General features: G+C 42.2%; 1 protein-coding gene across 1 annotated transcript; it reads right to left on the bottom strand.

Moving 5' to 3' along the window:
• Positions 1 to 730: 730 nt before the first annotated feature.
• Positions 731 to 12,613, bottom strand: MLH3 (mutL homolog 3). The gene is made up of 7 exons (XM_010161808.1): positions 9,343 to 12,613; positions 6,063 to 6,161; positions 5,345 to 5,415; positions 4,249 to 4,353; positions 2,644 to 2,716; positions 1,939 to 2,010; positions 731 to 924 (listed from the first exon to the last, which is right to left on the bottom strand). Exons 1-7 carry the CDS (start codon positions 12,611 to 12,613, stop codon positions 731 to 733), a joined length of 3,885 nt encoding a protein of 1,294 aa, XP_010160110.1.
• Positions 12,614 to 12,867: the final 254 nt, after the last annotated feature.

Below are 12,867 nucleotides of genomic sequence, written 5' to 3'. Positions count from 1 at the left end.
GAGCTGCTCTCTATCTATAATAGGCAACAATGTTAACAAGAAGTGATTTAAAAGCTGTCAAGTTTGCCACAGGCATCACAAAAAAGAGCAGTTTGAGAATAATGAGGTAGTCTAGTCCTGTGAAGGTTGAAGAAATGTAATGAAGAACAATGCAGGGAGAAAAACCCACACAAATGCATGTGGCAGGTGACAGACAAGGATTTTTGGGGAAAAAAGTTTGATTAGTGTCCAATAGGTCTGCCATAGTCCAACAACAAATCCGCCTCTGAACTTTTACAGTACGAAAGTTAAATATCCTAATAACAGCTAGGCCACCATGCTGAAACATTTGGGAAACAGTGTTCATTAGTTGCTCTTGGCAGGCACCTAGGATTATGGAATGCATTTCTGAAGGATTCACAGTACCAACTCTCTATACCTCATCCTGCTCTTCTCAACCAGTGCCGGCTAAACCAGCGCCTAGATCCACACCCCGGGCACCGCGCTAGCGCGCACTCCCAAGTCCTGAGCCCCGAACAGCAGGATCTGTTGGAGACTGCTCTGACACCCTCCTGCCCACACAGGAAGGTTTGCTTTCCCAGGGACAACAGAGCACATCATAGGGCACAGAGGTGGCACACCGCAGGGCTTTGTCTTGAGATGTTGTAAGGATGTGTCAGAGAAGCACACCTATTTTCCTCAGCACATTGGGTCTTGGCTCAGGAATGAATCAACAGCTTCTTCCTGAGCTTCACAGTAACTTAGCAATATATAGAGAGATCTTCCTGGTCAACAGAGCCATCCCTAAAAATTTAGAGCTATTGGGCATTACTAACCGTAGAAATCTCCTTTGTTCTTCTGTAACTTCAATCTCCAAAGGGGGAGAGATGGAGGAGGACAGTAATTTCTTCTTGCCACATGCTGCAGCTTCCTTCTCATAGGAACCTGTGAATGAATCGTTTGGAAGTATCCTCTCTTAGAGTATTTACGCAGGCATTACCCTTAATGACCCTACGGTTTGGCATGCAATCCTCTGCTTGGATTAAAAAGTGACCACGGAATGCCTTCTCCTGAAACTTGTGGAGGGCTGGGAATCTCACAAACCAGACATCTAGTCTCTGGGGAAGGGTTGGTTAATGCCACTTTGTTTTTTCCCACCAGTTCCAAAAAAGAGTCACCCTAAATAGCAAAAAAAAAAAACCAACCCTGATATATTTAGTCCAACTCACAGTGAGAAATTTTTCCACAGAAAAGTCTGATACAAAGGGCATTAAAATACTATTCATTAAGCCTTTCTCCCTTCGGTCTTTAACATTTTTCAGTACCTGACCAAGAGGAGCAGGTTCCTGGAATGCTCTCTGATGAACCCCGCAGCATTTATTGGTGAAAGAGAAGGTCAATGATTCTTAAGTGTTTGATGAATGGCTATTGTGCTTCTTAACACTGAAACCAATGGCTAATGAGCTTACAGAGAAGACCATTACCGCTTTGCAAACAGTTTCAGATTGAGGAAATTTTAAGGCTTAAAGCACAGCATTCAGCTAAAAAGAAACCGAATGAACTATGCTCTTTACTCTGCATCCCGTGTCTTATTCTTCACAGCCTAACCACATAATGTTATTGGTGTTGTTCTATTTCCTCTTCATTGTTTTTCCTATCAGTCTTCCTGCTCTTGCATTGTCAGGACTATTTTAGTTCGATAGTTCTGTGGATAGGGAGTATATCTTATATTTATGGAACCACTGTAACGATTTTCAGCTGCCAATGCTATGGCTGCTACAGATACTGAATGCCTGCACTCTCCTAGGGATCAGGATAAGGACAAATGAATATCCTATTGGTTCCATATATCCCAGATTTATCCTTTCAGTAAGTTAGCACGCTTTCCCTTTCTGACAGCTCGTTCGTACTTTTCTCCGCACCGATTATCTTTCTTCCCAAGACCATCTGACTCCTCACCTGCTATAAGCTGCTCCAAGCGGATCCGTTCATGAGCTGCATGTTGGTCCACCAAAATCAAGAGGTTTCCGTCTACAAATGTACCAGAAGAGATGAGAATTAAGCAACTTTGTACCAAAGAACGGCACAGGTTGGGGAGAATGACCACATTTAGATGATAACTATCAGCCAGTTATACAGAAATAAAGTGAGGAGGCTGTGTTGGCAGAACATAAAGTCACTACAGAACAGAAATTCAGTGATCCAAATTGGCATTTAAATTAAGGTAATTAGATTGAGTCAGAAACTCTTGTCTATTGACATCTTCATCTAACTTCAGAACGAGGGCTGAGGTCACCCACAAACTGTTCTGTTTCATACAGTCTTTTAAAATGTTATGAAAACTACTGGTTTTGAATGCCTTTTTTGTACAGCTCCAGCAGGCTTCAACAATGAATGTCCAGACACTGTGAACAGAGTCTGAAAGATGTTAGTAATTTGAGTACAATCTATTTTTGTAACACTAATCTGAAGGCAGTAGGAACATTCAACAGCGTCCAAAACAAAGATAAAGAAGATCCAGGAAATTTCAAGTGAAGACTAACATTTTCCTCTACTCACAATATCATCCCAAGGCAAGAAGACAATACAATCAGGACAGTGTTCCCCCTACAGTCTAACTGCACTTGACAGCCACCTCAACTTCATGTTAGTAACCACTCTCACCTTCCTTTTTATCCGTTTCATTCCTAGTGTTGATTAAACAAGCGATAAATTTATTGTCCACTTGCTGAAGAACCTGTAAGATACTCAGAAAAATCATTACTCAGTGGTAAAATTATTTTTAAAAGGAAGGGAAACAAAAGAAGACGACAGTCGAAGTGGATGAAGCGCAACAAACAGCTAGTAGGATGCTTAGGGGAGTGGAAACCACATCTCTTCTAATCCCAAAGGCTTCAAGAATTTGGCCTAGCAAAACTGAGACTGAGAAGGTATCTAACTATTCTTTATAAAAACAGTGGGGGGCTAAATATGGAAAAGGCAGCAATTATTTAAGCTAAAGGACAATATTGGCAGAAAGTAAAATGACCGTAAATTGTTCATGAAACAGTTTAGTCTGGAACTAAGAGATTTTCAAAGTATCCAAGACAGTAATTCTGGATAATTTTTTTCAGCCAGTCATAGGGGCAAGAGCTCTAATTGTTCTAAGGTGGAGCTGGAAATTTACAGAATGGATTAAATGCTCGTGCAGGAGCCTCCTTGAGCTGGGAATTCAAGCTGTGCACAGCAACTCTGCGTATTTGATTTGCTGATATCACCAAAAGAGAATGTAAACAACCTTTTTTAACCTGCCCCGTGTTTAAGGGCTTGTACCGATCATCTGTAGGAGCCAGGAAGCATTTATTTTCCCCCTCATTTTCTGATGTAGAATTTGCCTCTGTGACTTGATTCCACCTTCCTCTCAAGCATCAAAAGTCAACCAGAGCTACAGGGAATACTGAGCAGGGAAGCACAATCCTTGCAGTATCTTACTGTTAGATTTAAATTAATAGATGTGGTGTTAGGGAGGAGTTTCTCCCGGTTGACACAGAGCTCACTCTGAATTCTCTGTCTCACAACATGTGCACTGTTCACCTCCTCGGTACAAATGAATAGATGATCCTATTTCTTTGCAGGGATGCAAGTCATTAATGATTCTTTTTATTCCTTTCCTGGGGCGGGATGCAACATTTTGTATTTTTGGTCTTTACTACAGAGATTGTCAAAATTTCTATAGGGTACTTAAGGCAGTATTTAGCGTCTTCAGAGATGGGAAGTGGTAATTTCTTCTAGCTTTACCTTCTTAAAAACATACAAAGGAAAACGTTACACAGGTAAAGTTGATCAGTTAAAGTTAACAGAACCCCTCAGTAAGTTTCAAAGGACAGCCTAAGGTCAATAAAAATAGAAGATACAGGACACAGGTTTCAGTGGAATACGCAGCAAATGCCTACAATAAATACAAAAATCTGCCCACTGAAATATCATTTAGTTAACAGTGTTTCTAAGCAGCAGTAACAGACCATCTCTTGATTTGATTTAACCCTACAGCCAAGGAATTTTAGAGTGACTTGCAGATAGCTGATTAACCATGAGGTGATACAGAGATCTGGCATGACATACATGTCTGCTGGTATCACACAGCAACCAAGAAGTCTGCCTGTGCTTGTGAAAATTACAGATACAAACTATTTCCCTGGATATCTCTTTCCCACTAGGCAGAAACATCAGTAAATCCCATCAGCTGAGTGGAAATTTGGGAGTGAAAACTAGTGGTAGATCACACTGTACCTGCATTGAATGAACCATGTCTTTGGTGAAGCGATAAGGATACAAGATATTGTGAATTTTCACAGCCAGATTGTCAGCCTGACTGCTGGTCACGTCAACAGCGATCTGTAAAAACGGAATTACAGATCACTATAAAGGATATGGCAAAACCCCCAAACACACACAAAATACCCCCAACAAACCAGCTTTCAGAAAAACCGGAAATCACTGTGTATTTTGACAAAGCAAGCTTTCTACACAAGGGTAGCAGTTACCAAAGACACTGTCCAGCAATCCCTTTGCTTCCGTCCTCCTACACTTTCCCATCTGGATATTACCTGCTAACTTCAATGCATTCAGCTAACTTCAAGTATCTATCAGAAAACCTGAAGGTAATTACCAGCCTGTGAGCTCTCAATGGATGTCATTACAAGAGATGTATTACCCCAAAACGAGTCAAGAGTAAACATCGCAGCAACAACTGAACAGAACCGTTCCTCTTCAGACACTCACCAGCAGGTGGTTTGCTACTCCCTCTCTATTGTTTGCAGGTGGAAATGGTTACATACATATGTTTACACACACACAACATGATGATTAAAGATAATGCTACCTCATGACAACAAAGGAAGTTTTTCTAAAAGCTCCAACATTGTTTCCCTCTCACATGCTACAATCCTGCCAGGCTACGAAAACAACTATAGTAAAATACACTTTTAAGACCCACTGCATGCCAGAGAAGAAAGCTGGGTTACTTTAACTCTGTCCATAAAGAGGACAGACACTGTACTTCAATTTTGCCATCCTTTGACTTTTAATTTTAAGATGACTATCTCTGTAGAGAGAAAGACAGCTTACAATAATGTTTTGCTTTTAAATGACATAAGGCAAAAGGTTAGCCTGATACCTGCTTCTCTCGTTTTAAATATATCCACAACAGTGACTCACATATCAACAGTCTATAAAAACACATGACTGCCAGGTCTGTAGCCTAATGTATCACTGAATAACTTATATGCAATGGTTACCCTATTTGCAATGCTGGTCCCTGTGTCAGATAGTAACAGAAGGCTAAACTGACTCCTGTTTTAGCATGAGATGCGAGGTGATAACTTACCGCTGGGCAGGGAACAAAAACAGGGTTATCCCATTCTGAAAGCAACAACTGGAGAGACTCTCCTTCAGCATCTAGGAAAGAGCACATAGATAACAGAGGGACTACCACCATCCACCAATCAACGGTGCATTGGGTACCTTTACATCACACAAGCAGCATTTTTTTTCCAGTATAAAAAGGGGAGAATGCAGAAATCAATAATGGAACATGAAATTGCGCTTTCTCATTGTCTGCTTTAACTAGGAAGGACACTCTGCAGCTTTCTGACTCCTAAATATGCTGCAGTACCATTCAACAGGCCCTGGAAATGTGGCAGGGGGTGCGGGAAAAAAGACCTGTTTAGCTACCCACTCCCTCTGGACAAAGTCACATACCAAAAAGATGATTTCATCCTCTCCACCACAAAAAAAATTGTGAGGATTGAAGCTATTTTTCACATTCCAAGGTTGGAATGAGTACAAAGAAAGGAGTGGGTAATTATTCTTTAAAGCACTGACATAATTCAACAAAGAACTGGGTATTTCATCCTGTAAATAAGTATCCCCTAACCTGCCTTCAACCCTAAACCATTTTTTTTTCCAGTTCTAGATCCGAGATGACTCACACGGTCCCATTGTTAACAGACCTTGAGTAACTCTGGGTTCCTGTTGGGACATCTGGGAGAATTCTTTGATTTGTTTTTACCACAGAACACTGTGTCCTGGAAAGCTGGCCCTACCTCTCAGATGCTGGCTTGCTAGAGTCTTCTCTTTCCGAGGTCTAGGTAGGAAGGGTAGCACAATCTCACTTCTAAAGGGATGGCACCTGAACTGAAACCCTAAACACAATATAAGTTTATTGCTGCAGATTCAACAGCATGCAAAATTACAAAAAGCTATACAGTGATTATAATTTCATGAGTGAGTGCATGCTTAGCCCTGTACAAATTACAGTATCCCACAGATTTTGCAGTCTGATGTTGAAACAACAGCACATATGTAAAAGCTGAGAATTATCAGACATGCTTGCATCAGGAAATGTATTTCAAAATATTACTGTGGCTTCTGCAGTAATAAAAAAACTTAAAAACTGGCTGCTGCTTTAAACTTGTAACCATTATTTCCAGAATTAATGCAATCAGAAGTGTTATCCCTCCCCCAAAAAAGAGGAGGCATACAGTAGATGGTAACATACCAAAACACTCTTGAATTCCTTCTATTAAGGAGTGGCCAAACTGTCCCTCTATCCCCCCTCCTATCAATATCTAACACAGTTACCAGGGACTTGTAAAACTGAAGACTGCGAGTCAGTGAGACCACACGAGATATCAGACTTAGCCTAACAACATGTTCCTACCCACCCAGACATGACTGAATGGTATTCCAAACCTGCGCTGTTATCGAGATTAGTAAGAAAAGTGGCTCAGATTTCCAGCACAGTGGTAAACATTTCACCCTTCCTTTGGTACAACTCAGACTTCTATTCTTTGTGAAATAATAACGAATTAATAAAGTTCCTTTCTACTGAGAAATTAAGGGTGTGCATTCAGGAAAAGTGGCAGAGTGCTAACGCCAAAGAAAACCAGCTGCGTGCTGATAAGCTCAGTATGAAAAGGCTTTCTGAGATCCTAGGCCAGTGCGTAGACTCCTAACTGTGGGCTCCATTCCAGCAAGGACCAATGATGGTCAAACCCTGGGGACAAAGAAACATTTCAAGAAGTCAAACTGGCAGCCCAGCACAGGAAAGTAATTCAGCACCCTGTTGTCACAAACCCCAGACCAGAGGACAAGATGGCCTGCTGTGGTTCCTGGTAACTTGAAGAACGCTACCTAATTAAGACTGTGATGGAATGTTATGGCTATTGTCATGGAAAGATACTATCTCTCAAGTTCACAGAAGCACCTATATGAACAGAAGTCTAGTATTTTATATGTGTAATAAAACAAAGAGTCATCTCCCTGCTTCTTATTGTAGGGAACGTACATCCTTGTTCAGGATATACACTGTTCATAAAGCTAGGATTTGCATGCCCAAAGCCCAGTGGGAACTGAGAGCTGGCAGAGATATTACTAATATGATTTTTTCTGGCAAATAACATCAGAAACGGTGCTGAGGATAATAATGTATTTACTTCATAGAATCATAGAATGGTCTGGGTTGGAAGGGACCTTAAAGACCATCTAGTTCCAACCCCCCTGCCATGGGCAGGGACACCTTCCACTAGACCAGGTTGCTCAAAGCCTCGTCCAGCCTGGCCTCGAAGACATCCAGGGATGGGGCATCCACAGCTTCTCTGGGCAACCTGTTCCAGTGCCTCACCACCCTCTCTCTGAAGAATTTCTTCCTGATATCTAATCTAAACCTCCCCACTTTCAGTTTAAACCCATTACCCCTTGTCCTGTCAGTACAGGCCCTTGTAAAAAGTCCCCCCCAGCTTCCTTGTAGGCCCCTTCAGGTAATGGAAGGCCGCAATAAGGTCTCCCCAGAGCCTTCTCTTCTCCAGGCTGAAAAAGCACAATTCTTGCAGCCTTTCATCATAGGAGAGGTGCTCCAGCCCTCTGACCATCTTCGTGGCCTCCTCTGGACTCAATGATGGAGAGTAAGCCCCATGATAAGGCTAAGAAAGAACGAGACCATTGGAGGTGAAAAGACGCAACACAATAGGCATTTTCAAAGACTAGAGACCATACATCCGAAAGGATTAGGGTATGTGAGGTATTCTCTTCATAAGTGTGAACGCACTAGCATTGTGTTCCATCCAACTACATTTTGGATGGAAGGTCAAGCTCCACATCTCAGTGCTCTGGCTGGCTACTAAGCAGCACTGTGGGCAACTGAAATTGGTAAACTGCAGAAATGAAGTGTGTTAGTCAAGAAGCATACATGTACTCTCGCAGGTAGTTTTACCTAATAAAAACAGAGATGTTCTTCTCCTTGTAACAAATTTACTTCAATGGAACACAATAAACATTAAGAACTACTGGCATCAATTATTATACTTAAAAGGGAACAGCTTAACAACTGAAACACTGCAGCAGTGTTCCTATGACTGGTGGTAAAGAAGGAAGTAACAGACAAAACGGGACACACCAGAGGCTATTGTGACTGCTTAGATGAATATTTCACAGGAGAACTATCTAGAAAGAAGTCCAAACTACTTTTTCAAAACAGATTATGCAGCAGAAAATACAGTCTACGTGTGGAATGGCTGCATCTTTGCTCATAAAATCTGCCTACAGACAGAACAAAGAACAACTTTGAACAAAGGTTACCCATGGAAGGGAAAATTGTCAAAGACACTATTCTGCTGAGCCAGATCAGGGCACAGAAAGTCAAACCCAACAGATAGATCAGTGAAGACTCATGAACACCACACCTCTGAAAAACCAATACAGCGTCGTGGCCCGTCACCTCTGGAAAAGCTCCACCACTGAACCACCAGCAATGGTGGTTCCACCACATCTCCTACAAAGCTAGGCGTGAAGGAACAGCCTTCCAAAATCTGCGGAAAGGAGCCTACACATTCTCAATGAAGAGTTAGGTTTTCGTTCATTTTTCAAGCGTTCTTTTAAATTTTGTATGCAGGTTGAAAAAAGATCATTTTAATATGGGGCTCTCAGTAACAACATATTCTTCGAAACATAACCATTTAGGACAAAGTGGTAAAACCCACCATATTGTTCTGGTATGCTTACTTCAAAGTATGTTTCTCGCTTTATACACAACCAATTATGTGTAAGCTGTGAACACAGTAAATGCCACGATGCCTGGTAAACTAGGCAGCTGTTAATTGGCAAGTTGCTGACATTTTTTTCCTGTTTTATTAAAAATTACCTCTTAATATCTTGAATGCTAATGTTTTACTGTCTCCATAGCTCCCAACACTTTCCTGTCTTCCATACAGCTATTATGTGTAAGGCAATGGCTACTTTAGTATGAACTGCCAGCTAGGTGTTTATGCAGCTAACAGAACACAAACGTTTTCCTCATACCATTTTCACAACCACCAGCCCTCTTACCGTTCTCTGAAACAACGTTCACGGCCATCGTTGTTATATCTTGAACGCAGGCAGCTTGAAACCCTTCAGCAGCAGGAGTGCTGTAGGTGCTCAGCCCAGTTGCTTTATTGATGTATATTGTCTTACCCAAGGAAACATCAAAATTTTGCAGCCAATCAGAACACCATGAATCATTCCTGAGGTCGCCTGCGCTTGTGTTGTCTGCAGAGAATTCCAAGTTACTTGGGAAGGTCACATGGGGAACATCAGTGTCTTTCACATTTTGTTGTGAGGATTCATCTAATGTACTTTTCTCTTGACAGATGATGTTAGCACAATCCTCCATAGCAGGTAATGATACAACATTGCCTGAAGAGACACTGTACTCCCCTTCCACGCTGTCGAGGGCTGATGGGCTGAAAGTACTTTTCATGGACTCTGCTCTCGTCCTGTCTGTTTGAAAGCATCCATCCCCCTTAGAAATACTGTAATTACCTTCCCTCGTGTTTTCCACTGAGGATTTGTCTGTCTGACAAGCATTATACAAATGACTACTATTTGAAGATTCAAGATCAAAAGAGTACTCATCTTTTCTACCTGAATCTGTTTGGAATTGTTCACCAAGTTGTTCTACTTCCTTGCGGTCACTTTTCATTCGGGACAGTTTGGATGATAACGACCCTGGAGATCTTTTACAACTCAGATTTTTTTTACTAACCTCAGAATAATCAGACAACGTCAAAGGACTCTGGCAAAGGACTTGTTTGTCCTGTGAAGCTTCTCCACTGCAGAATAAAGTCTCTTCCAAAGAACCAAAAACTGGGCTACTATCATTAGAATCTGTACCTTCCAAAGCTGGAGTTTCACGAGTGCTCAAGTTACTCTGATTGTCATTGTCATTCTTTGAAAAGTCACAGTTAGCTTGTGACTTAAAAACTGGGAGACCAAATGCACTCCGCTCCGACACTGGTGTTGGCAGTGTACACTTGACTCTCCCATAGCATCGCCTGAATTTTTCCAATGAACCCAGCTGCGTGGCCAAGCTCAGCTTTTTAGAGGGCCGAGATCTTGGTACAGCTATTTGTCTGCTAGTGCTTTTGATAACTTTATTGTGAGAAGAAGTTGCCAGCGGCAATTCTGCAGCACCTGCTATCTCATAATGCCTTTCACTGGTGGTAACAGGCGTAGCTCTCTCCTCACTCACCTGGTTTGACAAAGTTTTGTTCTCTAACCACCCATTACTATCAGCCATGCATACTTCTCTGGTGTAAGGTGTATGTTCTTTGTTTGTGTTACTGGAGACATCCTTAGCATTTAAAAACTGACTCGGAAAATTCACTTTGCGGCCAAAAACACCCTCGGCACTGACAGGGCCAGGTCTACACGGCATGTTTAATTTCTGATCACTTTTGTATGGGGTCTCATTTTGCGTAACAGGTGTTATGAGGCCCATAGAGCACAATTTTAATGGTACTGAACAGACAGCCCCTCTTCCAGCACCATCTATCGCTTCAGCCATTTCCCTGCCTCCTCTTGTTGCATTACACAGTCTCATCAATGAACTCCCAGAGGCGGTTTCCAGCCCCACTGGTGTTTCCGTAGGATCTTCCCTCTCAGACGGCGACTGATGAACGTCGTTATTTAAGGTATGGATGGTACTGCTTTTCTGCACTGTGCCTGGCTGGCTTCCCATACCGTTTGTGTAACTCCCCGCACAACGCTGCAGGTCACCACAACTGTCTGTTTTTCTTGATTCCGATCTGGCCCCGCCAGTAAAAGAGGAACGAAGATTTTCTGAAGGTTCCAGATGAGGTTCGGATGCTTTTTGGGAACTGTTGGTGATTTCTGGCTCCTGCTCTGAGCTATCTGCTATAATGAAATCAGAAGCTGTGCCATCTTTGCTGGGCTGTGGAATCTCCACTTTGTTGTTCCTACATGGATCAGACCGTTCAGCAATCTTCTGATCTGGGGCAATTTCAGTTTCCTGTAGATTTTTATTTGACTCTGTAAGATTCAAAGATTTTTTTCCAGTAATAGATTTCCTTTTGACATCTTTTGATTGCAAGTTACACATTTCATAGGAATCCAGAATTTCATCACATGCTTTCTTAAAACTGTCTTGAATGCCCTTCTTGTCAGAGGGTGAGGGCTTCAGGACTGGAGCGCTACACAAACAAAAGTCATTATCTTTGTTAAATTCTCTGATGTCCTCGCTACACGGTTCAATAAATAAATGTTCTCTTTTCAAAAATTTTTTCACTCCTTCCTCTACGCAGGTTAGAAGAACATCCCAGTTCTGGAACTCAATTAGAGATTTTGCAGGTTCCAGACACATGTCATAGTCGCTGTACGCACAGGTCACATTGACAACAAAGATCCCGTAGAACTCTGGGCCACAACGATGGCGACCAGGACTCGAACTCGCCTGCCGGCTCACAGGGCCACTTTTTGCCTTGCAAATGACACTTTCTTTTCTTAATAAGAAATCAATTAGTTTATGTATTCTTGTCTTTAAAACAAGCCTTCTATTCACATACAAGAACTGCATAGTCTTGTTGTAATGTCCTTCGATACTGATATAACCATGTAGCTCGAATCCTCCAGACTTATGATTTATTTCTCGTAACTTCTGTGATCTGCCCAGTCCATAAATTTGACAAAACCGAGAATGTACATCTCTTGTCTTGGGGAGCTGAAGCACCATAGAACAAGAAGCGTCGTTCCTTAAAGAAAGTGAAACAGAGGGATGCATCAGTGAAATAGCCTCCACCTTCTGCCTCACTCTCTCAAATTCCAGCACAGGATCCATACACTTTCTCCTCACTGGTAACTGATGAAACAGATTGCACACGGTCACTGTAGTTCCAGCACTTGGTCTGCTCTGTTCAGCTTCGCAGACTTCCAGCGCTTGCCCGTTGTGAAACAGTTTCACAAACGTTTTTGCTGTCCTGCTGGTCTTAGACGAAACTTCTACTACGCTGGCCATGTTGGCTATGCTTGCCACAGCCTCCCCTCTAAAGCCGTAGAACCTCAGGTTCTCCAGGTCTCCCACTGAGCCGCACTTGCTGGTGAAGTACCGCTTTCCCATTGCATTTAAGTCCTCTCTCCCCATCCCAGAGCCATTGTCCACCACTTGGATCTTAAAAGCTTCCAAATCCACCCTGACAGCTACACACGTTGCTTTGGCATCGATGCTGTTGAGGACAAGCTCCTCAACACACTGCCCCAGTGAGTTGATAGTCACCCCAGAACGCAGCCTGGCTCGCACATCTTCCACCAAACATTTGATCATGTCAAAATCAGATAGATGAGAAACTCAAAAAAACAGCAGGGAGCTCACTCCTCCATGATCCTTAAAACAACTCCCTGGGTGGAGAGGAATAAAAAAAAAAAAAGGAAGAAGATACATACAAATTAAAGGCCTGAAGAATCTTTCCTTCATTGTTTTCACCCCCATAAACATACTTTCGTTATTTTCCTGGTATCCAGAGGCTTTTTCTGTGATTACTTTCCAGCCCAGGCTTTGACTACACACTCTTGGCGCCC

The sequence above is a fragment of the Eurypyga helias genome, unplaced genomic scaffold (assembly GCF_000690775.1).
Source record: "Eurypyga helias isolate BGI_N326 unplaced genomic scaffold, ASM69077v1 Scaffold50451, whole genome shotgun sequence".
Lineage (NCBI taxonomy): Eukaryota > Metazoa > Chordata > Aves > Eurypygiformes > Eurypygidae > Eurypyga > Eurypyga helias.
Note: the sequence above shows the minus strand (reverse complement) of the source record. Positions and strands in the feature narration are given on the sequence as shown.